The 25,574-nt window shown below is 47.9% G+C and overlaps 1 protein-coding gene across 3 annotated transcripts in view; it reads left to right on the top strand.

Annotated features, from left to right (window-relative positions):
• The window catches only part of LOC119430998 (protein shifted), a 281,749-nt gene that overhangs the window by 85,895 nt on the left and 170,280 nt on the right, over positions 1-25,574 (top strand). For all 3 annotated transcript variants that reach the window (XM_037698467.2, XM_037698465.2, XM_037698466.2), the window contains exon 2: positions 18,950-19,089. In XM_037698467.2, the coding sequence (XP_037554395.2) occupies positions 18,950-19,089 (140 nt within the window). The remainder of the gene's footprint in view (positions 1-18,949; positions 19,090-25,574) is intronic.

The raw sequence follows: 25,574 nt of genomic DNA, 5'->3' as shown, positions 1-25,574 counted from the left end.
GGCCTTAGTGAGGTTAGAACTAGTGAGGCTTATACAGTGCTGACTAACAGCCACGTCCTTTGCTACCGAGGTCTTCCAGATAAGAGAGAATACGGGGTAAGATTTATAATCCATAAGGACATAGCGGGCAACATTGATGAATTCTACAGAATTAATGAGAGGGTAGCAGTCGTCGTAATAAACCTGAATAGGAGGTATAGAATAAAGGTAGTACAAGCGCACGCCCTAACCTCCAGTCACAATGATGAAGAAATCGAACAGGTTTATGAAGATGTTGAATTAGCGACAAGAAAGGTGAAACTCAGTATACTGTAGTCAAGGGTGACTTCAATGCAAAAGTGGGGAAAAAGCAGGCTGGTGGACAAGCAATTTACAACTCTGCGGCATCGATTCGAGAAACACTAGAGGAGAGATGTTGGTAGAACCGTGGAAAGGGGGGGGGATAGGCTCCGAATAATGAATCCGTTCTTCAGGAAGCGTAGCAACAGGACGTGTACTTGGAAAATCCATAATGGAGAAACAAGAAATGAAATAGATTTCATATTCTCTCCCGAACCCAGCATAGTGCAGGATGTGGAAGTGTTAGGCAGGGTAAAGTGCAGTGACCATAGGTTAGTGAGGTCTAGGAGTTCTCTCAATTTGAAGAGAGAAAGAGCGAAATTAGTCAAAAAGAAAGAGGTCAATTTAGACGCAGTAAGGGTAAAAGCAGACAAATTCAGGCTGGTGCTCGCACACAAATATGCAGCTTTAGAACAGAAAGGTGAAGATAACACAGAGGTAATGAATGAAACCTTAACTAGGCTGATCTCCGAAGCAGCAATTGAAGTGGGGGGTAAGGCACCAAGGCAACCAGTAGGTAAGCTCTCCCAAGTAACAAAGGACCTAATAAAGAAACGACAAAGCATGAAAGTGCCAAACTCAGTCGATCAGATAGAATTCGCTGAACTCTCAAAACTGATCAACAAGAAGAAAGTAAGGGATATTCGAAATTATAACGTGGGGAAGATTGAGGAAGCCGTAAAATGTGGGTCTAGCATGAAATCAGTGAGAAAACTTGGCATATAGGACAAGGCACTGAAGGATGAGCAATTTCGATGACATAGTAAAAGCAGCGGAACAATTCTACACTGACCTGTACGGTTGCCGGAGCAGCCATGCTACTTCCTTTCGAAGTGGTAATAAACAAGATGCAGAGGCTCGTTTTATAACGAGCTATATGAAGTCAGAAAGGCCTTGAAAAACATGACCCGTAGAAAGGCGGCTGCAGAAGATGGAATACCAGTCGATGGAATACCAGTCGGAGGAGATATCATGCTTGAATAGCTTGCAGCCGTTTATACACAATGCCTCGTGACTTCAAGTGTACCAGAGAACTGGAAAAATGGCAACATTATACTAATTCATAAGAAGGGAGATGTTAGAGAAATGAAAAAAGATAGGCCAATTCGCTTGCTTTCAGTACTGTATAAAATATTCACCAAGATCATTTCCAATAGAATCAAGGCAACACTCTACTTCAATCAACCAAGAGAACAGGCTGGCTTCAGGAAGGGATATTCTACAATGAATCACATCCATGTCATCAATCAGGTAATCTAGAAATCTGCGGAGTACAATAAACCTCTCTATATGGCTTTCAGACATGAAGAAAGAGCATTTGATTCACTAGAGATACCAGCCGTCATAGAGGCATTGCGTAATCAAGGAGTACAGGAGGCATACGTCCAGGGTCTCCGGAATTACGCGTTTATCTGATGTGTTGAGGCGACGTCTATTGGCTCAAGTCGCATCGTGTAGTTCACATCTCTCTCTCTCTCTCTGTATATATATATATATATATATATATATATATATATATATATATGAACGAGAAGAAAGGGAACCGAGGGGCCCGATTTTTATTGATCATATCAAAAGAAGCCAACAAACAATGACACCAAGAACAACATAGGGGAAATTACTTGTACTTACTAATTGAATTAAAGAACGGATAAATTAATGGTGTACTGAAGGCAGTGGGCCACGGTGCTGGTGAGGGAGGAAGAGAAGCGACGCTTGCTCGCCAGCTTCGCCATAGCTCCCTTTGACTTGTTTCGGTCTACCGTTGAAACTCTAGATCGAGTGCTGCTAGCCAAACATCCCCATTGCATCTGGTGGAGGTGCTGGGTTTCTCTTCCACATCCTGGAACTCCGCAGTCGGACGCTACCACCAGCTCCTGCGATGAATGATCCCGGACCGTCCCAGGCTGCTGCTCCCGTACCCCCGACCATTGTCTGCTCTGGCGTCATCCGGCAGCGTGATCCCGCTATATTTAGCGGAGCAGACGACCTTGACGTCGAGGACTGGCTCACCGAATACGACCGTGTAAGCGCATATAATAAGTGGGCCGACCGCGATAAGCTCACTAATGTAGGCTTTTATTTGACGGGCGTGGCGAACCTATGGTTCTGAAATCATGAATCAAGTTTTACCACCTGGTCCGCTTTCACGAGCACTTTGACTGAGGTCTTCGGCCGTCCCGCCGTTCGCCGCCTTCGTGCTGAGCAGCGATTGCGCGGTCGGGCTCAACGCAATGACGAGAGCTTTACCAGCTACATTGAAGACGTGCTCTCGCTCTGCCGGCGCGTCAACTCATCCATGGACGAAGCTGACAAGATCAAGCACATCATGAAAGGCATCGATGACCACGCCTTCCAGATGCTCGTCGCCAAGAGTTCCCAAACGGTAGCCGCTCTGTTCAGCTCTGTCAGCAGTACGACGAGCTGCGCAAGCAGCGTGCCTCAACACGTTGTGCTGCTCAGCAGGATACCGCGGATCTCGCTCCCTTGGATTTCGGCCGTGACGCTGCCGACATTTCTGCTTTAATGCCGCAAATAAAGCAGTTCACCCGCCAGGAAGTCGCGCGGCAACTGTCTCTGGCGTCTAGACCTCCCGAGCCGGTGACATCCTTGGCTCCTTCGCTTCGTCAGGTGCTTCAAACGCAAGTTGCTGAGGCGCTACCACTTGGAAATGAAAACGGATGAAAAAACAACTGTCCGCTGGTGGGGAACGAACCCACGTCTTCACATTACGCGTGCGATGCTCTCAACATTGAGCTACCGCGGAGTTGTTTTCCCATGTGTTGAAAAACCAGGAAGCGGAGCCGAAGTATAGAACGTCTTGTTTATTCGACGCTTGCGAAAAAAAAACCTCAAAAATGTGAGCGCGCGCTCGTGTCCACGCTCGCTTCTGGCTTCGTCGTCTTCTCTTTTTTTTCGGAGCATAATATTCAACAGCTTCCGGCCGAACAATTTGCGTGTGCTTGCTTCTTGTCAAGGCGGAGCTTGTCCAGCAGAATCTAGGTGATACAGCATCTGTATCGGTCTTCGCAACGTGTTACCACTAGAAGTGCGCACTTTGCATGAGCGAACTTTGCCGTCGCTGCCCGGAAATAATTCCGTCACTTGTCCCATCTTCCACAATTGTCTTGGCGAGTTTAATTCTTTTATCAGTACTATGTCTTTATCTACTTTATCTTGCTTTCGACATATCCAATAAATTTCAGCCTCTTGTACTTCAGTTGCGTCTAAAGGTCCCTTCTTTCTGGCGTCTGCGTACCTGCAATTTTTAGTAAATCGTTGTATCCATGCAGTTATACGCATCAGTCGGTTATAAGAGCTGTAGTCGTTGATGTTTACAATCGTAAGCACTGGTCGAGCTGCTGCTTTCAAACACGTAGTTTCCTCTTCTAGGCCGGCTGTATCCTGAATTGCTGCGGCTGTACAGCTAGTTTCTTCTATTTCGACTATATCCTCGGTGTAGCAAGACTCGTCGAAAGTCGTCTCAGTGTAAAGAAAGTTTGGTCCTTTCCACCAAATCGAACTTTGCAAGAGTTGCTTCGCAGTGGTTCTTCCAGACAGTAAATCGGCTGGATTTTGATCACCCGGACAATGTCTCCACATGTTCAAATCGGTTAGGGAGAGTATCTGTGCAACTCGATTTGCTACGAACTGTTCCCAGCGTTTCGTTGAACGGCGTAGCCAATGAATCACGATCATAGAATCTGTCCACATAACTGTTTCAACGCCCTCTAGGTTTAGGGCACGTTTCACTGTTGCAGTTAGTCGAGCTGCAACGAGGGCTCCCATCAGTTCTAATCATGGCACAGTTATCTTTTGTAGAGGTGCGACTCTCGACTTGGCTAGCAGAAGCTGAACTGTTGTGTCTCCCTTGATGTCTCGTATCTGAAGGTAAAGCACGGCGCCGTATGCAACTGGGCTAGCGTCACTAAAGGCGTGGATGGTAACCTGCACATTCTTGTCCAGGAGGAATTGACCAAAATGCCTCTTAACTTCCAGCTGATTAACAGTTCTGAGGCTTTTAGTCCACGCTCTCCACTCAATAAGAAGGCACTCAGGAAGTGGCGCATCCCAGGTGTATTTCTCTAACCACAGCCTTTGTATAAATAACTTGACTACCAGCACGAAAGGCGCTAAGAATCCAAAAGGATCGTACATGAGTGAGGCGAAGCTTAAGATCTGTCTCTTCGTAACCTTTTGTTCGCTCAATGATTCAAGCATCTTCGTTAGTGATGGCTTTAAGATGTCTTTGTCGGTATCCCGAACGAGACCAAGAATCTTGTTTTTGTTTTCTACATCGAACTGTACCTTTACGTCTCTACTATTGTAAAAGTTTCGTAAGTGTCCATCATTTGTCGTCCACTTTGTTAGATGCATTCCTGCCTCTTTCAAGATACTGAAGCAATCGCTAACGACTTGCTGCGTTTCTTCTTTGTTCTGTGCCCCGATGACCAAGTCATCAACGTAGAAATGATCTTTCAATAGTTTGGCAGTAGAAGGGTAATTGTCTTCTACCAGTTGGAAGTGGTGTCGCAGAGTTGCAGCATGGAGTTGCAGATGGGACTGCTGCAAGCGCCAAAAGGAACCCTTGTCATGCGCAGTTCTTCAATATTGGAAGACCTTTCTTCAAACCAGAAGTAACGAAACGCGTCTCGGTCGTGTTCAGCCAGCGACACTTGAAGAAACGCTTTTTCGATGTCGGCGGAAGTTCCAATCTTGAAGCGGCGAAACTTCAGCAGTAAGTCGAGGATGTTGGGGTTCAAATTCGGTCTTGTCCACAAGATGTCGTTGAGTGCAGGTGAGTCCGCAGCACGAGAAGAGGCGTCGAATACCACCCGTATTTTCTTTGTAGCTCTGTCGCGTCTCACTACTGCTCGGTGTGGCATATAGTACGTGATATGTTCACTCGCACTGTCCGTTGTGACCTTCTCAGCGAAGTCGTTGCTGTAGTAGCTCCTAATAGCAGTGTCATATTCCTTCTGAAACTCTGGCTCTCGATGTAGCCTTCTCTGCAAGTACTCCAGCCTCTTTAACGCGACATCCCGGTTGTTTTTAAGCTGGGAACAACTGCTGCGCCGCGGCAATTCAACTTGATAGCGACCATTGATTCTAATAGTTGATTCCACGAAGTTCTTCAGGACGGATTCGTCATCTTTCGAAAGTCTCTCTTCGTTAGTCAGTCCCAGATGTTCTACTTCCCAGAAAGACCTCAGCTGCTGGGAAACATTGGCTTCCGTTAGGCAGTTAGGCATATGTTGAAGTTCCTTACGGTTTCCGGCTTGTAGAACTTAGGTGGACTTCTGGTATCTCCATGAAGTGTCCATCCGATGATAGTTTCGATAGCGGTCAAGGAGTCGTCCAGTCGATGAATTCTTCCGCTGACGAGCTGCCAGTAATAGTCTGCACCTATAAGCACGCTTATTCCAGGCTCAGGCGAGACCTGAACTGCGTTGACGTCAGCCAAAGGTAAGTTCTTACTTTTCAACTTTTCAAGTACATTTGTCTCTGTCAATGCTGACAAGTCATTGCATATTTCGGGAACTTCTATAGCCTCTACTTCAAGTGAGTTAGAGTCGTACTGGCTATGCAGCGTGACTCGTACTCTCCGATAATATTTCCGTGGTGCTGAAACGTTTCCAAATCCCGAGATGGTGAGCGGCTCTTCTGCTAACACAGTGGCTTTCAGCTTCCTAGACAATTCTTCCGTGATGAAGCTGCGTTGACTGCCACCATCGATCAACATTCTTACAAAGCATTTGCTTCCAGTGCCCAAAGCCCAAACTTGGGCGGTCTGCAAAAGAACAGTGTACTTTAGCGAGTCTGTTGACAAGCTGGAAACAGTTGTCTGTGTTTCTGTATTCTTCTGCTTCCATTTTGGGTCGCACATCGTGGTGATATGTCGCCCCTTGCATTTCGCACAGTTTAGTCTCTTCCAGCTTCGGCAGTCTTTAGCTTTGTGATATTGTCTACCGCAGCGGAAGCAGCATCCTAATTTGCGTAGTTTCTCTTTTTTTCTCGTCTAATGTTAGTTCCGCAGGACAGACATCCACCGAGTGATTTTTGTCTCCGCACATTATACAACTCTCTGGAGTCAGTTTCACGGTTAACATAGATGCAGAACCTTGGAAATGTTCATTAGATTGTCGTTTTGAGGTTGAGGCTTGTTCTCTCTTGTCAGAAGTCATCATTATAACCTGTTCCCGGCTTCTTACTTCAAGGCTCAAGAAGTCTAGAAGGACAGACATTTCATCTAGCCTGTCACTAGTAACGCCTGTATTTGTCGAAGACAAGATGCGCTGAGTATAACTGAGTACCATTTCTTGCGGAAGATTTTGTATTATAGCAGTTTTCAGAAGCACTCTATATTCTTTTTCTTCGACGCCAAGGTTATGCAAGCATCTCACGCGAGTCTGCACTTCTTCATGCAACCTTTGAAGCCCTTCGAAATCTTCGCAAGAACGAACTTTACGTAAGTTTAGAAGACGACGCATGTGGTCGTTAACAATCAGCGACTTCCGGCCGAATCATTCTTTGAGAAGTTCTATAGCTGTGCTATAGCTCTCGTTAGTTGTCGACAGGTCGCTGAGGACGCCTTTCGCTTTACCCATCGAGCAGCTCCGAAGATAATTCAATTTATCTACGTCTGTGATATATCGGTTCTGGTGAACGGTAGACTCAGATTGGTCCCAAAATTTTGGCCATTTAATGTGGTAACCATGAAACTTCCGCACATTGAGCTTAGGTAGCTTAACGTGTTCGCGTGCTTGATGATAGTCATCGTGAGAAGCGTGCGTAGTCGTTGTTTGCAGAGCGGATAAAATACGTTCAGCGCGGGATTTCGCGAGGACGATAGATTCTTGATACTGTCCGACGCTTTCAGGCTCATCCTCAAGGTTATCATCGGTAGCACAGTCTTCTACTTGGTTATGAAGGTCCGTAAGCATAGTTTCCTTTATCTTCAATAGGTTAAGATGGTAGGTCAGCTCACCAGATGGTGTTGGTTCCGTCTGCATAAGAGTTGTCATGTCGTTGATGATCCTGGTGACCGCCGCTCGAACGGTAGCACGCTTCCGTCGTAGTCTTTCCATGTCGTCACGTCGGGAATCGGAGGCCTCGTGATGACGTGGATCGTTCTTCGATTCTGTCGCAGCGTCGTCGCGTTGATCGCGTCGGTCGGTGGTCCTCTTCAGGTAGCTCGCTTCATCGTCAGGGGTCTTCAACTGTAGATCTGATCCTGGTCACGGCACCATACTGTTGAAAAACCAGGAAGCGGAGCCGAAGTAGAGAACGTCTTGTTTATTCGACGCTTGCGAAAAAAAACCTAAAAAATGTGAGCGCGCGCTCGTGTCCACGCTCGCTTCTGGCTTCGTCGTCTTCTCTTCTTTTTCGGAGCATAATATTCAACACCATCCGCTTTCTGGGGTATTTGTTTTACAACTAAACTAAGCCTGGGAGTGTTAGGCAGCGCCACCACTCACAAACTTATGGGCGGATGTGGAACATCCTTTCTGCCGCAGACGTCACGAGCACGTGACCTTTTTGGGTGATGGCAACTGGTCAATAAACCCACATATGCTATCTGAAGGCCTCAATGTTGCCGGATTCGAGCCCTCGTTATGTAATGAACGAGAAGAAAGGGAACCGAGGGACACGATTTTTATTAATTATATCATAAGAAGCCAACAAACAATGACACCAAGAACAACATAGGGGAAATTACTTGCGCGTAGTAATTGAATTAAAGAACAGATAAATTAATGGAAATGAGAACGGATGAAAAAAAAAACAACTGTCCGCAGGTGTAAGCGTGCGATGCTCTCGCCGTATATATATATATATATACAGGGTGTTTCGGCGAACACTTTCAAAATTTATTTAAGGTTGCCTGTGGCGATAGCCCAATTCTAGTTAATGAGCTGGTCTACTCGAAGAGGCGGACATTACTTGCACAAGAAAAATGAAATGCATAATCGACTCATTAACAAAAATTCATTAATTAAGTTTCTAACTAAATACCTGATGACCCATATTGCAATTTAGAAATTGAAGCCGTGGAGTTCGCAAGGCGGATCCACTTGGAACGAATTCTCGGAATGACACCAGTTTAGAGATATTAATTCCCGAACTTTGCGGAGAAATGCATTGGCGTTCCAGTTAGGTTCTTAACAAAACGTCGCTTTATGCGTTGAAGCACAAAATTAACTGGAACGCCAATGCATTTCTCCGCAAAGTTCGGGAATTAATATCTCGAAACTGGTATCATCCTGAGAATTCTTTCTCAGTGAATCCGCCTTGCGACCTCCACGGCTACAATTTGTAAATTGCAATATGGGCCATCAGGTAATTAGTTAAAAACCTAATTAGTGATTTTTTATTAATTAGTCAATTATTTATTTCATTTTTTTGTGCAAGTAATGTCCGCCTCTTCGAGTAGACCAGCTCATTAACTAGAATTGGGCTATCTGCCACAGGCAACCTTAAATAAATTTTGAAAGTGTTCGCTGAAACACCCTGTATATATATATATATATATATATATATATATCCCTGGTCACGTGGCACGGCTCTGTCGCCGTCGCTTATGGCTTCAGGGTCATGACCAACCTGTCTCCTCCTACGTTTCGCCAGCTTCGTCCTTGTCGCCGCCACGTGATTCGCACTTGCCGTCCACGCGCAACGTCATTCCTTCTGCCCGTGATCGTCGCTCGCCATCCCCTCGTCGCCGCTCACTTTCGCCCATGCGGCGGCGTCCGGCCCCATCGGAGCAGGAAAACTAGCTACCGCAGTTCAAGAAGCGAGAACTGCGTTCCAGTCGAACCACACAAGGCCTCGCTCTCTTCCGACGAACGTAATCGAAGTATCTGTTGAAGGAGTCGTCACACTGGCATTAGTCCACACAGGGCGCCAGTCTTCTTCGCTACAATATATATATATATATATATATATATATATACATACATACATACATACATACATACATACATACATACATACATACATACATACATACATACATACATACATACATACATACATACATATCAACGACCACTGACGAAGCGCAGTGCAGAGCAATGAAGGCTGCAGTCTGATGGAATCTTCGGAGATTTATGCTCCTCGAACCGCGAGCACCACTGCGCGAAATACAATGGCACTAAAGTAGCCGGTGATGGCAGGTGGTCTTTGAGATATAAGGATCGAGTGCTCAATGTTCAAGGAAAATGTGTTTGTGCGTCGGAGTGTGGAGAATATGTGCGCCATCCTGATGCTTATTCTTATTTGCAAATGAAGGCAAGAAACGTAACTCAACTGTTCAGACCGCTGGCATATTCGACGCCAGCGTTCTGAACTCTCGTGCGCACGACCAGTACAATACTTGGAAACAAGAACGTGAATTAAGCCATTCTCATTGCGATAGGGCACGTCGTAGGTGACTACATTATGATCCGGCTGCTTTTTTTGCGTTTTTTTATCAGCAGTGTCAACGGGCAGAATTGGAACAAAATGACGCATCTAAAGTTCGCAAGTAGTGTAGTACATATGATTTAACCGCTGAACGCGTTACGATATCGATGAATGTTACGATATGTTACGCTATCGATCCCACTGCTCATTGGAGACTGCGCCATCGAAATCGTAAGTAAATATAAATCTCTTGGCGTAATATTTGACGAAAATCTTAAATGGGTTGATCACTTCCGTTATCTTTCTTTAAACTTGTCAAAATCTCTAGGAACTCTTTCACGACGTCGCGACTTGTTTCCCGTGAAAGTTAAAAGAAATAATATATTGTTACGGTTAATGTTGAACCGGCTTTATTTAAAGAACGAGGTTGATGGTGAAGTAAAGATGGCATCCAGAGGGGGCGCCAGCTAACGACTTCCTCCTCTTCTCCTTGCCCGGCTCATGCCGTAGCAATCCCCGATTGCCAGACGAAGCCCGCTGGGCAAGTCCAAATCACTCGGAAAGCGTGGGGTGAAACCGCTTAAGACGAGCAACATGTACTAACTGGGTCCGGCTAGACCGACGACTAGCTGACGTCAAGCGTGCCACCACGTACGTCAAGTCACTCAAGCGATCTGCAACGACGAATGGGCCCGTGTACTGGGGTAAAAACTTTTCGCATAAACCACGTTTACGTTGCGGGGTCCACAACCACACAAAGTCTCCTTTAGCGTATGAGACAGACTGGTGTCTGCTGTCATAGCGCTCTTTCGATCGGTGTTGCCATGCCACAGTACGAAGACGTGCAATACGCCGTGCTTCCTCGGCAAGACCAAGCGTCTTGGCACCAGAGTACGCGCTGTGAAAGTCAAACGGTAGTATAGTGTCAATGTAGCTTAGCGGTGGACCTGCCTAAAGTAATGGAGCTGTACGTAATCTCGTCAAATTCAGCGAGCTTCATATCACGCGGGAGAACAGCAGTGACGCAAGAACAATTGAAAGCCCACAAAATGTGAGGCGCCATTCACTACTCTCACGAGAGAACGTGGCACAAGTAAATCTTTCTTTGCGCAGCTCGACGTTAGTGGCTGGATTTGCGCGTCAAACGATGAAAGTTCGGCAGCAGCGACATTGACAGGGACACGTGACAGCGACCAAGGCGGTAGCAGCAAATCGTTCGAAACAACACAATAGTTTTTCTCTGGTAAAGATGTGTCAGCAAGGGTGGCGAGAAGCGCGCTACTCAAGGTAATTTAACGGAAGGAAGCACCACAATCCTGAAGAAAGTCAATCCCGAGATTCACATCATGTATGCACCGCGGTAGCACGAGAAATTCTGTTTTAAGACCTTGCCCGCCAAGTAAAACACTCGCAACACAAATACCAAGGGGAATAAGGCACTCTCCACTGACACCACGAAACGTCACACCATCATTCCACGGGAACATAACTTTCCGACCCAGCCTCTCTTTGAAAGTCACACTCTTGACGGAAACGGTAGCACCAGTATCCACTAATGCTGTTGCAGGTACACTATCAATTAACTTACGCACTTTGTTCTTCACCATCATAATAGGCAAGGAGTATTTCGCAGAGACGCAGACTGTCCGGTGACCTTACCTCCATCGGCCGCGCCGGCTAGTTTCCCGACGGCAGTGGTGACGTAGCACGTCGACGTGGTGACGGTGAACGTTGTTGGCGACTGGTTGGGGGCGTCAGGCCGCGGTCTGAAGCTGGCGAGCCACTCCGTCTACTATACTAACGGAAGGTATTCCGGCGTGGCGCGCCTGTGGTGTTTGCGGTATCAGGGTCCGTCGGCCAGCGGTCGCCATAACTGTCACGTTCAAAATTAGGCCAAGCTGGTGGTGGGCCATATGTTGTTGTCTGTCGGCGCCGGCGACAAAAACGAGCGATGTGTCCTGAGGCGCCACAGCTGTAGCACACAGGCGATGCGCGACCGACGTTGTAAGCCTCGGGGTCAACCCTGGGACGTTGCGATTAATAAACGCGATCTGCCGAAGGCCGATTCGGAGTGGTAGCTCGACGAGTGCGTTGATCGTGCGTCATGTCGTCGGGAGAGGAACGACGATGCTGTCGCAGCTGATCGACTCGACAGTCTGCAACGCCTGGCATGGCAGACAATGCCGACACAGCAGATGCATGTTCTAGAGGTTGGTTGGAAGCGCAACCAAGCTGTTCGACATCCGTCCCTGTGCTGTGTCGTTCAAGTTCTTCGCGGACAAGTTGCCTTATAGTTGCCGCAAGATCAAATTGAAAACTGCAGTTGTCGTTATCGTCAATGCTTGCCACCGTTGTGACATTTGCTAACCTGCCGAACTTTGACGTGATACGGCGCAGCTTCAAGGCCTCAAATGTGCGGCAATGCTTGATGAGGTCGGCGACCGAGGCGACACTCTCCTTTCCGATTAAATAATTATAAACATCCTCGCCTTTGCCTTTGAGAAGGTGTCCAACTTTGTCCTCTTCGGACATTCGAGGATTGACCGTTTTGCAAAGCTTCAGGATCGCCTCTATCTACGTAGTACAGGTCTCACCTGGGACTAGAGCGCGCTGAAGCAATGTCTGCTCCGCCCGCTTCCTTTTCATCGTGGAATCGCCAAAGCACTCTGTAAGGTCAGTAACGAAGCTGTCCCACGTTGTGAAGAAATCTTCATGGTTCTGAAACCACACTAGCGCAGTGTCTATGAGGAACAGAACGACATTGTCGAGCTGAGCCGCGGAGTTCCAGCCGTTGTACTTTCTCACACGCTTGTAGTGGGTGAGCCATTCCTCCACGTCCTCGCTGAATTTTCCTGGGAAAGGGCGGGGTTCCATCTGATGCATCCAGGTGCCGGTTGTTCGCACTGGATCAGCCAGAGAAGGCTGTTGGTCGCCGCTGTGGGACATAGGGATCTCAAGTGGTGTCGGAGGCAGACGAGCGAGGCGTCGGCTTCGACGTGGCACTTGCTGCAGCAGCTCCGTCGTCTTGGTCGAAGTACCCAGCACTTCCACCACACAACTGTTACGGTTAATGTTGAACCGGTTTTATCTAAAGGACGAGGTTGATGGTGAACATTCATTATTTTATTCTCAAATAAGCTATTGTCATCTTGTGTGAAGAACTGCGGCTCGCGTGCATCTAAACCAACTAGTGTTTCTAAAAAAAGCTATAAAATTACACAAAAACATGCATACCTATATACACATACAATTTCGCATTTATACATATTGTTACGGGGAGTATTTAATTAAGCGTAAACGGCTAGCGATTGCCTAGTCAAGACTGCACAGAGCGCACAGGTTCCAGCAGGTTTCAGTCCGACAAGAGAGCCTCTGACCCAGCCCCACTACAATGTCTTTGTCTTTGCCATTGCTCGTGACATTATCCCCTGCCGATGAAGCACCGTCCCGGTGCTTGTTGTGATCAAAATGGATTATCACAGTTGTAAAGTTTGAGGCGGGAAACATGTACGATGTCACTTCGCGGTGCGGCAGTCGATGAGGTGGATGCCATGGGAGATATCTCATAGGTGACAGGAGTCACTTGGAGCAGCACGCGGTAGGGTCCGACGTACCGCGACATTAACTTTTCACACAGGCCGACACGACGAGATGGGAGCCAGAGAAGGACGAGAGAGCCCGGTGGAAAATCAGTACCCCGGTGTCGACGATCGTAGATGGCCTTTTGTGCGGTCTGCGATGACGTGAGCCGAGCGCGGGCTACTGTGTGCGCGACGAGCGCACGCGTGATGGCATCTTGCGCATAGCAAGTCGTGGACGTGGAGGCCGGATCTGAAGGGAGCAAGGTGTCAAAGGGTAATAAGGGATGGCGTCCAAAGAGAAGATAGAAGGGTGAGTAGCCGGCAGTTTCATGACGCGATGAGTTGTATGCAAATGTGACGAACGGGAGCGCAACGTCCCAATCATGGTGGTCATCGGAAACGTACATGGAAAGCATGTCGGTCAGTGTACGGTTTAAGCGTTCGGTGAGTCCATTAGTTTGAGGGTGATATGAGGTTGTGAAGTTGTGATGAGTAGCACATGATCGAAGTAGATCGTCAACCACACGAGACAGGAAGCAGCGACCGCGATCTGTGAGTACGTGACGTGGAGCACCATGTTGGAGGATGACGTCGTTCAGTAGGAAGTCGGCTACGTCTGTGGCGGAGCTGGTTGGCAACGCTCGAGTAATTGCAAATCGAGTGGTATAATCAGTAGCGACTGCAATCCATTTGTTGCCTTTCGTGGAAATTGGAAAAGGACCCAGCAAGTCCAGGCCCACTCGATAAAATGGCTCGGCTGGAACGTCAATTGGCTGAAGGAGACCAGCAGGTAGAGTCGCAGGTTTCTTGCGACGCTGACACAGGTCACAACATGTTACGTAGCGGCGAACGGACCGATAAAGGCCCTTCCAGAAAAAAACGTCGTCGTATGCGATCATAAGTTCTGGAGACGCCTAAGTGTCCGGAAGTGGCGGCGTCATGAAACTGGATGAGGACATCCCTGCGCAGATGATGCGGGACAACGAGCAGGAGTTCTGCGCCGTCGGGGTGCATGTTGCGGCGGTAAAGAACGTTATCCTGAAGCAAGAACATGTTGAGGGAAGGGTCAAGGGTGCCCATTTGCAGACGGTCAATAAGAGAGAGCAAAGATGGATCTCGACGTTGTTCGTCGGCCACATGGGTGAAGTCTGTTATCGCCAAGACATAGGTGTCGGGGTCCGTTTCAGTGGAGTCGGATGGTTTAACGGGATGGCGGGAGAGGCAATCGGCGTCATTGTGTAACTTGCCAGATTTGTACACTACCAAGAACGTGTACTCCTGTAATCGTAATGCCCAACGGCCGAGCCTCCCTGTGGGGTGTTTGAGTGTTGAGAGCCAGCAGAGCGCATGATGGTCTGTTATGACCACGAACGGCCGTCCATATAGGTACGGACGGAATTTCGCGACAGCCCAGACGAGAGCTAAGCACTCCCGCTCAGTAATGGTGTAATTCTTCTCCGACTGTGACAGAAGACGACTAGCATACGCTATCACACGATTGGCTCCGTTCTGTGTTTGGGCGAGGATAGCACCAATGCCATGGCCGCTTGGGTCGGTGCGAAGTTCTGTTCTAGCAGCCGGATCAAAATGAGCCAGCACAGGTGGTGTAGTGAGGGCAGAAATCAACGACGCAAAGGAAGACGCTTGGTCCGCGCCCCAAGAAAAGGCCGCATCCTTTTTGAGTAGGTCCATGAGGGGTCGAGCAATGTCCGCGAAGTTGAGAACAAAACGGCGAAAGTAGGAGCAGAGCCCAAGAAAGCTGCGTACTTCTTGCGTGGACCGTGGAACCGGGAACTAGCGGACGGCACGGACCTTGTCAGGGTCCGGTTGGACACCAGTAGCGTCGACTAAGTGTCCAAGTAATTTGATCTGGCGGCGCCCAAAGGTACACTTAGATGAATTGAGCTGGAGGCCGGCTCGGCGAAAGATGTCGAGAATGGCTGACAGACGAGGGAGGTGGCTATCAAAGCTGGGCGAGAAAACGATGACGTCGTCCAGATAACAAAGACAGATCGACCATTTCAGACCGCGTAGAAGAGTGTCCATCATGCGTTCAAAAGTTGCAGGAGCATTACACAACCCAAAAGGCATAACCTTAAATTGGTAGAGGCCGTCGGGTGTGATGAATGCGGTCTTCTCGCGGTGGCGGTCATCGAGGGCAATTTGCCAGTATCCCGAGCGGAGATCTAGCGACGAGAAATATTTGGCACCATAGAGGCAATCGAGAGCATCATCAATTCGTGGGAGAGGATACACATCCTTCTTCGTTACCCGATTGAGATGGCGATAATCGACGCAAAACCGCCAGCTGTTGTCCTTCTTTTTCACAAGCACTACAGGGGATGCCCAAGGGCTAGAGGAAGGCTCTGTAACATCTTTATCAAGCATTTTATCTACCTCCTTTTGGATGACTTGGCGCTCAGAGTTTGATACTCGGTAAGGGTGCTTGTGAAGGGGGCTGGCGTCTCCAGTGTCGATGCGGTGGGCCACTACATGTGTACGTCCTAGTGGACTGTTCGCAACATCAAATATGTCAAGGTACGAAAGTAGGACACCACGGAGTGCTTCACTTTGGGATGGTAAGAGGTCGGGCGATATCATTTTGTCCAGAAGTGCCTGGGTTGGCGCCGGTATGGCAGGTTGCGTCGCGGTCTCAGCGTCAGCAGCGAATGCAGAAACAGTACATTCTTCCAAAGGTGACAGTTCGGCTAGTGAAATTCCTTGAGGAAGAACATGGGTCGAAGTAGAAAAGTTGAGGACTGCAAGCAACGTTTTGTTGTTGGCAATAAGCACTACGGTATGGGGAAGTGCGATGTTGCGCAAGAGGATAAGATCTGTGAGGGGAGCGACCACATAATCACCATCAGGGACTGGGGGAAACGGTGACACGTTTCTACGACTACCCTGCGCGGGTAGTCGTAGAAACTCCAGGGAACGTAGGCGAGCGTTACCTGATGCGGTGTCATCAGGACACAATGGCAGTTCGAGCCGCAAAATGCAAGAAGAACAATCGATGAGGGCAGAGTGGGAGCTCAAGAAGTCAATGCCAAGAATGACATCATGTGGGCAAGCGTCGAGAACAGCGAAGAGAACTGAAGTGTGGTGGGCGGCAACAGTAACGCGGGCAGTGCACATACCAAGAACAGGTGTTCGGGTGCCGTCAGCTACTCGCACCGTAGGAGAGACGGCAGGTGTCAGCACTTTGCGTAGGCGGCGTCGGAGCGTAGAACTCATAACAGATATGTGGGCGCCAGTATCGATGAGAGCAGTAACGGGCACGCCGGCGACGAGAACATTGAGCAAATTGCGTCTTGAAGTAGGGGTCGATAGAGGTTTTGCGGTCCTTGTCGTCAATGCAGCCTCACCTCCCGGAGCTGCACTGGCTAGTTTCCCGGGTGGTGTCCAGAGGAAGCCGGAGAAGGAGAGCGGCGGCGTTGAGGGGAGCGCGACTGGCGACTCTGAGGTGACGGCGATCGGCTGGACCAGTGTCCTTTTACGGCAATATCGACGTAGGTCGATTCTGAGCGCGAAGAAAGACGGTGAGGATCACGGGCCGGAAGTTGGTCGTCAAGAAAAGATGTGCTGTAGTACGGGCCACGATCTTGGCGGCGGTCACCGGGGAAACTTGGTCGGTAATTCCGACGATTGCGGCAGTGGCGTGAAATGTGGCCGATGCGAGAGCAAGAAAAACAGATTGGTCGATCGTCAGGCGTCCTCCACTCAGAAGGGTTGCGGTAGCGGGGTGTGAACCGGGGAGCGGAAGTGGCAGCAACAACAATTGGGGCGGTGTGGTGTCAGGGAAGGACCGGAAGCGCACATGGGCGGAGGGGCGTAACTGGGGGCTTGTGGAAATACGAGGTCCATATTGGCAACCTCCTGACGTACGACGGCCTGAATGAGAGATATTGTCGCCAAACGGTCGTGAGCAGGTGCCTGATAAGTGGCTGGAGCCATGGCTTCGAGCTCCTGGCGAACAATCCTGGCCAAGTTGTTAGGCGGCGAGAATGGAGGGGGCGTCACGGGATCATCGCACGAGGAGGTCGCAGCTGTATTCGGGAGTCTGTTAAAGCGCTGAGTAATCCGCCTGCTTTTTGCTTGTTCAAACCGCCGGCATTCTGTGATAATGGAGTCAACCGTGGTGCAGTTCTTACACATGAGGATGTTGAAGGCATCGCCAGCTATGCCTTTCAACACGTGGCCAACCTTGTCCGTCTCTGGCATATCTTTGTCAATGGTACGGCACAAGGCTAGTACGTCTTGGATGTATGCGACGTACGACTCCGTGGACGTCTGAGCTCTGGCCGCCAGCTCGTGCCGGGCGGTCATTTGGCGCGCGGCCGATCGGCCAAACAATGCACGCATCTTCTCCTTGCATAGGTCCCAACTTGTAAGTTCGTGCGTGTTAAACCACACCCGAGCCGTGCCCCGTAGGTAGAAAATGACGTTGGCAAGCATTAGAGTCTCATCCCACCTGTGGTGCTTGCTGACGCGCTCGTACAATAGGAGCCAATCGTCGACGTCGTTGTTGTCCGTGCCGCAAAACGTGCCAGGGTCGAGGGGCTCCGAAAGGACCACGGTTGCCGGCGCCGCGGGCGCGGGCTGCGATGACTGCGTACTGTCTTCGGCCATGGAGGCGGGAGAAACGTGGCGTCCGCTCCGAAGATCCAGGGCAGGGTGGAATAGAGCCCGCAACCTCCACCAAAAAGATGTTACGGGGAGTATTTAATTAACCGTAAACGGCTAGCGCTTGCCTAGTCAAGACTGCACAGAGCGCACAGGTTCCAGCAGGTTTCAGTCCGACAAGAGAGCCTCTCACCCAGCCCAACTACAATGTCTTTGTCTTTTCCATTGCTCGTGACAATATATACACACATGCAGATACATACCATATGCACAAGCAATGCAAACAGATCTATATACACGTATGTACAGGTGTGCTAACACGCACTCATGACTGTAATATATGAACAAAACTTTTATGAGATACTAGTTTATTTGGCATAACTGGCAGAATAGTTTTATTTCATTATTGGAGTTGCTTAAAGGATCAAAACCTTGCTGTGCGGGTTGATTAAGTAGAATGGGTACTGTATGTGTTCATGATTGTTTATCGTAATTCGTCCGAGGTGTGCGGACGTGTCATTCCTCTTTATGCCTAGTATCACGGATGCTACGGTTCGCTTTTAAATCGGCCAGAGAAAACACAATAGATTTCTGAGACTTCAAATATGACCTGTAGCTCAAAATTAAACGACAGTTGTATAAAGAGAATACAGGCAAGATTTTAAACTTTCAGAACAGATTTGTCGTAGAAAATAAACGAGGGACATTGGCAATGTATGGCACTGCTCTTTTCTGGAGCAAATGCAATTTCATAAGGTTTACCTTGCTAGTAGTGCCACAGACGAGATTACAGTATTGCACAACTGGCAACTTTAAAGTATTATAAAGTAAAATTGTAATTTTAACAGGAAGAAGGGAGAGGCCTTCGTCCTACAGTGGACATAAATATAGGCTTATGATGATGATGATGATGATGATAACTGTAGAGATACATTTTTTTTGAATACACAAAAAACGTACTCGGTAGGCTAAAAAATTTTCTCAATGTCGGTGTCACGCAGGGTTCCCTATGGAGATCTTCGCCATCCTGGACGGCGTGGTGCTTCCGTACATCCTTGACCCAAACTTCGAGAAGTACCTGCCCGTGATCCCCTCGGGAGTGCACTCGGTCAACTTCACCTGGAAGGCCGGTGAGAACAAGGTAGATCCTCAATGCAACAGCCATGGGCTCTGGCCACGGACGTTTGACTCAGTTACGTAATGTTACCCTGCTATATGAAATACTAGTAGGCGAGCATAGTCGCGGAAGGACTGTAGGATTCCAAAAGCGGCGCGCAGGCTTTCAGATACGGAAGCCAGCAACGCTGGAAGTAGTGTATCTGGCGCCTACGAATATGATAAATATAGCTGTTCTTTTAACACGAAAGTATTTTATGCCGGGGTCTGCAATGAACTTCCTTTATAGGATGTAACGAATGTGACGTTCAGCACCAACAAGTAAAATAAGTTTTAACTCTAAAGCCCTAGATCTGTTTCGAGGTAGTGTTGTCAGATACAGAATATATCATGTGACAATTAGCAAAGTTAATGATTGAATAGTGATTGGATTAGGGTAGATTAAGGTGGATTAGGGTGATTTAAGGTCGATTAAGTTGTATTAAGAAGGATTAGGATGGATTAATGTCGATGAAGGAGGATTAGGGTGGATTAAAGTGGACTAGGATAGATAAAGGAGGATTAGCGAGTATTCGAGTAGATTAGGGTGCATTAAGGCGGATTACACTGGATTAAGGTCGATTGAGGTGGACGAAGATGTATTAAGGAGGATATCCGACGTAAGGGATATTCGAAATTATCACGTGGAAAAGATTGAGGAAGCAGTAAAATATGTTCCCAGCATGAAATCAGTGAGAAGAAAACTTGGCATAGGACAAGGCAAAATGTAAGCACTGAAAGGTAAGCAGGGTAATATCATCAGCAATTTCGATGACATAGTAAAAGCAGCGGAAGAATTCTATACTGACCTGTACAGTACACAGAGCAGACAAGCTACTTTCATTCGAAGTGGTGATGAACAGGATACAGAGGCCCCTTCTATAACTAGCGATGAAGTTTGAATGGCCTTGAAAGACATGACCAGGGGAAAAGCTGCTGGAGAAGATGGAATAACAGTCGATATAATCAAGGATGGAGGAGATATGATACTTGAAAAGCTTGCGGCCCTTTATACGCAATGCCTCACGACTTCAAGTGTACCAGAAAGCTGGAAGAACTCCAACATTATACTCACCCATAAGAAGGGAGACGTTAAAGAATTGAATAAATATAGATCGATTAGCTTGCTTTCAGTATTGTATAAAATATTCATCAAGATAATTTCCAATAGAATCAGGGCAACACTTGACTGCAGCCAACCAAGAGAACAGGATAGCTTCAGGCAGGGATATTCTGCCATGGATCATATCCATGTCATCAATCAGGTAATAGAGAAATCTGCGGAGTACAATCAACCTCTCTATATAGCTTTCATAGATTATGAAAAAGACTTTGATTAAGTAGAGATACCAGCATTCATAGAGGCATTGCGTAATCAAGGAGTACAGGAGGCATACGTGAATATCTTGGCATATATCTACAACGATTGCACAGCAACCTTGGTTCTCCTCAAGAAAAGTAGAAAGTTATCTATCAAGAAAGTGATCAGGCAAGGAGACACAATCTCTCCAATGCTATTCACTGCATGCCTAGGAGTATTCAAGCTCTTAGACTGGGAAAGATTAGGAGTGAGGATCAACGGCGAATATCATAGCAAACCTTCGGTTTGCGCAAAAAGATAAAAACGGCGAACAAATACGAGATTTTGACGATTCAGCCATATATATCTGTTGAATATGTTCAATTCATCATCTAGAAGGTTCGCATTCGGACATGTCAAGTTGTGCATTTAAACATATGACAGTGAAATCGCGTTGAAATATGACAGAAGTAAGCTCTGTTTGTTGAAGTAATGTTTACCTAGTTAGACAAAAATAACGTATTAGCCGTAGTATTACAGCAGCAAAACGTACTGTCGATTGCTGTTCCCAACATGAGAAGCAATTAGCGGTGTTTATTACGCATAAAAAATGTGTGATGTATACAACCCTTGTTAACGCTAACTTGTCGCACATAAAACAGTGAATTTTAGCGAAGTGCCAGCAGCTAAGTTTGAGGCACCCCCACGCACACAAGCGAATTTCGCTCACTTGCCAGACAAGCATGTCAATGTTTTTTCCTGCTACTGACGTTGCAAGGGAGTTGGAAGTATTCAGTGGGTGTGCGTTTACCCAGCAGAGCTACACTTACGTTCAGCTGTTCGTCAACACTCATTACTCTTTTCATGAGGACGTGGCTGGGAGCAGCAGCATAGTATAGTTGTAGTTAGTGCCAGTTGCGGAACCATCTGGCTGTGCAGCTGCCGCACTAATCATGAAAACTTCACGAAACATGCTTGTTCTCACGCCGTCAACGTTAACCTTGTAGCAAGCCCACGCTGTTGTTGGGAAAGGAACGCCTATTGGCATTCTCAAAAACTTCCTCGATCAGACTTGTCGCTGACACTGTGACTGGCGTTTTGTCGAATACTGTGGCATCAGATCCCACGCAGCTTCTTTGATCCGTCTCACTGACCACATCGCACGCCTGCGAGATCTCCGTTGGCGGAAGTTCTTCAAAGCTGGTTGCATTTTCCAGTCTGACACGGCTGCGTTTGGTGGCAGGAGTGTGCGAACGGTTCGCAGGCTCCTTTCTTTTTTTCTCTGTCTTTGTCAAGTGAGCAGGGCAGTCGAGAAACTTGTCGGCACGGTGTCTATTGCCAGAGACGCCTTTCGTGTTGCACTCACAAGAACGTATCTTTTGTAGACTGCTTCCCACGTCTTCGTCACGTACCTCGGCTTGAAGTGCTTCTCGCACACGTAGTCATTTGACTGCAGCACGCGGTCATAGCACGGAACCGCATGGGGCTATATCTTCAGGTGGCCCGCTTCTCCGGGTGCCGCAAAAAGCAACACTTTTATTGCGATAGCAATTATATGGACACTTAAACCGGATTTCTGCCGTCAGCGTCGCCGTCGCCGTGAGGTTTCGTATAAAGTCCAAGGGCGATAAAATCGTCGCCGCGCGCCGTATGCGCGAGTGAAAGCGCGCGGGGGACGCGCGCGATCGCGGAGAGCGAACGCACGGCAAAAAGCAAACGCGACCGTTGCGCGAAAGGCCGTGGGGGTATGGGAGGGAGGGAGGGAGGAAGGCGGGGCGACGCTGTGCTGCTTCACCAAATGCTTATCTCGCAACCGGGCGCAAGGGGAACTGGCCTCTTAATCTCCCACGCGAAAGCAAGAAAGCGGGAAGGCAGCACGGGAGGGAGGGGGGGCGGCTTCTCTGCCAACAACTTCTCCTCTGCACAACTCCTCTGCACTTTGTCCGGCGATGGCCGTCGCCCGCACCGTCTCTTATCTCCACATGGCTCTGACCTTTGTATGCACTGTGCATTCACCGCTCAGTTTCCGTTGAAGGGATAGACCGCGCGAACCTTCGCCCACTGCGGCGGCTGCAGTTGCCGCCAGCGTTTTGACAGTCTTTGTCTGCTGTCATTCAGTGTGATCTATTCATGTTTGCTTGTGCGCGCTGACACCACGCTTGTTAAAGTTAAGTAAGCGAATGTGTCCAAGTTTATGCAGCCCACAAAACTACTATCCCTACTCCGAATAACTCTCTACTAATTTGCTATCGCAATTGATGCTTCGCTTTCGGGCGAAACTGCGACATTTTTTTTTTCATTTCGCCAGCCGTGAGGGGAAGGGGGACAGTTATTATCTTTGCCAATGCCTCCGCCCCGTTGTCAGACTAAACGCCGCACGCAACCGCGGCGACACATCAGGAAGAGCTTTGCGCCGATCCTCACTCTTGCATGCGTAATCATGCTAACGACAATTAAAATTTGGAGTTGGATATCTCGGAGCACAGACATGCTAGAAGAATTCTTCCAAGTGAAACTGTGTAGAAACACGACTGTCTCTAACTTTTGAATACAAACATACACATTTACTGCAGTCAATAAAAACTTAATTATTCAATTTGGTTTAATTGGGCTGCTGATAGCAATAATTATTATCTCACTTTGTGTCCCCCTGGCCACATAACTTATTTGCGCAGATGGTCTGCATGTGCCTCCCAGTGCCTAATTTTAAGAAAACCATAAAGCTTAATTTCGAACACCCGGTATATCTAGCCTTTATTGTTTCTTAAAATAAAATTTTGGATAATCTTTTGCAGGTTCGTTATAAATGCGTAAGCACGGGTCTGTCTTTGGAGTTCTGTTGGGACACCTTGATTTCTTTAAGAAGATTCTTTGTTTTCGGCTGAGACACCTTAGTTTGCTTTGAAGGACTCCCGTATTCTCCAAACAGCCCTCGACTCGAAGCTCTTACCCCACTCCACCTTGTTGAGCACAGCGCCGCATCTCGACTGATAAAGACGCGACCAGTCTCAAGAATTCCCGTGAATGATCATGAAGCTCAGTGACCATTTCTGTGGAGGGATGGCGGTGCCATCTTCTCTCTTGAGTCAAGGTGGTATGTTTACTAGAGGAACGTTCTTGAATACGGGCGTAGCGCTCCGCTCCAACGCGGCAACCACTACGCTGGTTGTTTACGATATGCGAATCACGGCGTATGAAGACTCATGACGCCACCTAAAAGAACAATGTGGCGTAGTAGCCGAGAGCGCGAGCCAGCGTCTTCATGTTTTGTTTCCCACGCGACGTCATCCTTTTACACAAGGCGCGCATCTGCTCCCGTTTCTGTAACTACGCGACGCCATCCAAGGCCCGCGCGCTGGCGTTGGCCGCTGACGTCACGCTCCCCCACTTCGCTGCCGCTGCTCGAGGCTTCGCCCCGCTCCGCGAGAACGCCCACTCAGATAAACGGATCCGGCGGCTTTGAGCTTCCTATGCTTAATGTACGACAATAACACTGCGAAGTTACAATGAAAAACTTGTAGCGTACGAACGGTACTGTGCTCGTACTGTATATTGTTAACGTGTAACTGTGATCACAATGAGTGCTACAGTTAAAAAAAAGTTGCCTATGCGTAGTTATTAGTTTAGCTGTTAGTTGTTATTATTTATATATGAAAACTTCAGCGAGAGATCTCTTTCATTAAGCAGGTTGGTCGCGGAACAGATGACAGCCAATGAAGCAACCGTTGACAGCCCCAGAGGAAACTAAGTTAATCAGGGGCGAAGGCGCTCGAGTGGACCTCGGCGTGCTTGGCAAAAGGGACGTCCCCTCGTTCATTCGACGCCACCGACGGGACGAGTAAGGCACGGCACGCGCCAGGAGGTCCAATTAAGGTGTTCATGAGAAAAAATAACTACGGCAACTTCGCGACACCACACTCCTACGGAATACAACTAAGCTTGTGAGCGAGCTAGCTTTACTTCTACATGGCTGATGCCACTGGTATTCGCGAAAATACTTTTCAAGAATGCTGGTGGCCATATTTTTTTGCGACAGGGCCATCCCCCTGTCAGCGAGGGGGCGATGCAGAAATCTGAGGGTGGGGGGGGGGGGAGGGTCAGGACATCCGGACATCACCCCTAGATCCGCGCCTGATCGTAGAGCACCCGACACCCATCGATCCCAGTTATAAATAAATCTTGCAATACTACAGGGAATTGAGAAGACTCTAGCCAGCACCGCACAAAAACCTTTCAGCCGTGGACTCTGCGACGTCACGTAGGCTACAAACGAATACATATACAAACCTCCATAGATTGCATATATACTACCCAACAGTATACAAAGACATATGCCTGTGGTTCCAAGCTCGGGCCCGCCCCGGGCCCGGGCTTGTAAGAAACACGGCTTGTAAGTAACACGGACCCGGGCGTTCGTTACTAAGCTTAGCTAGGGCCCGCGTTTGCATGACCAGGGCATGCAAACGTGTTTGCATGACCAGGGGAAAAATTACTTTTTTTACTTACCGTATCTGTCAGCCTCACCTTCTCGAGGTTTAATCAGCTGCAGTATATAAGCAACAAAAGACGGAAATCTTTGTTTCTCCCACGGAACATCAGTAATCTGGCCCATTGCCTGTGCTGATATTTTTCCGCTGGTGTGCATGCACTTACCTTGATTTGTACATTATGGCTCTTTGATGTCACTTAGCATGCAAATATACAGGGTGTTCCATTTTAGCTGCACCAAATTTTAAAAAATTGCCTGTGGCAGATAGCACAACTATAATCATTGATCTAAACTACTCGATGAGGCGGCCATTACTTCCACGAGAAATCAAGTGAGTGAGTACGAACTTTATTTAGGTCCTGAGGAGAAAGAATTAAAGCGAAACGCCTTATAGAATAATTACCATAATTACGCTAATTAACTTTTTAATTAATTATTTCACGGCGCATGTTTCAGTCTACGAATTACAGCCGCTGAGTTCGCAAGGTGTATCCACTTGGAACGAATTCTCAGAACTGCACCAGTTTCGAGATATTAATTTTCAATGTCTCCGACGAAATGCATGGTCGTTCCAGTTATCTTCTTGAGTAAAACTGTTTTATGCTTTGAAGCACAAAAATAACTGGCCTTAGCGCTAAAAGAATGCAATAGTGTCGACACTGGTTTATTTTATTATTTCTGG

The sequence above is a fragment of the Dermacentor silvarum genome, chromosome 10 (assembly GCF_013339745.2).
Source record: "Dermacentor silvarum isolate Dsil-2018 chromosome 10, BIME_Dsil_1.4, whole genome shotgun sequence".
Lineage (NCBI taxonomy): Eukaryota > Metazoa > Arthropoda > Arachnida > Ixodida > Ixodidae > Dermacentor > Dermacentor silvarum.
The sequence above is the reverse complement of the archived record's forward strand: the minus strand, read 5'-3'. Positions and strand labels throughout refer to the sequence as shown.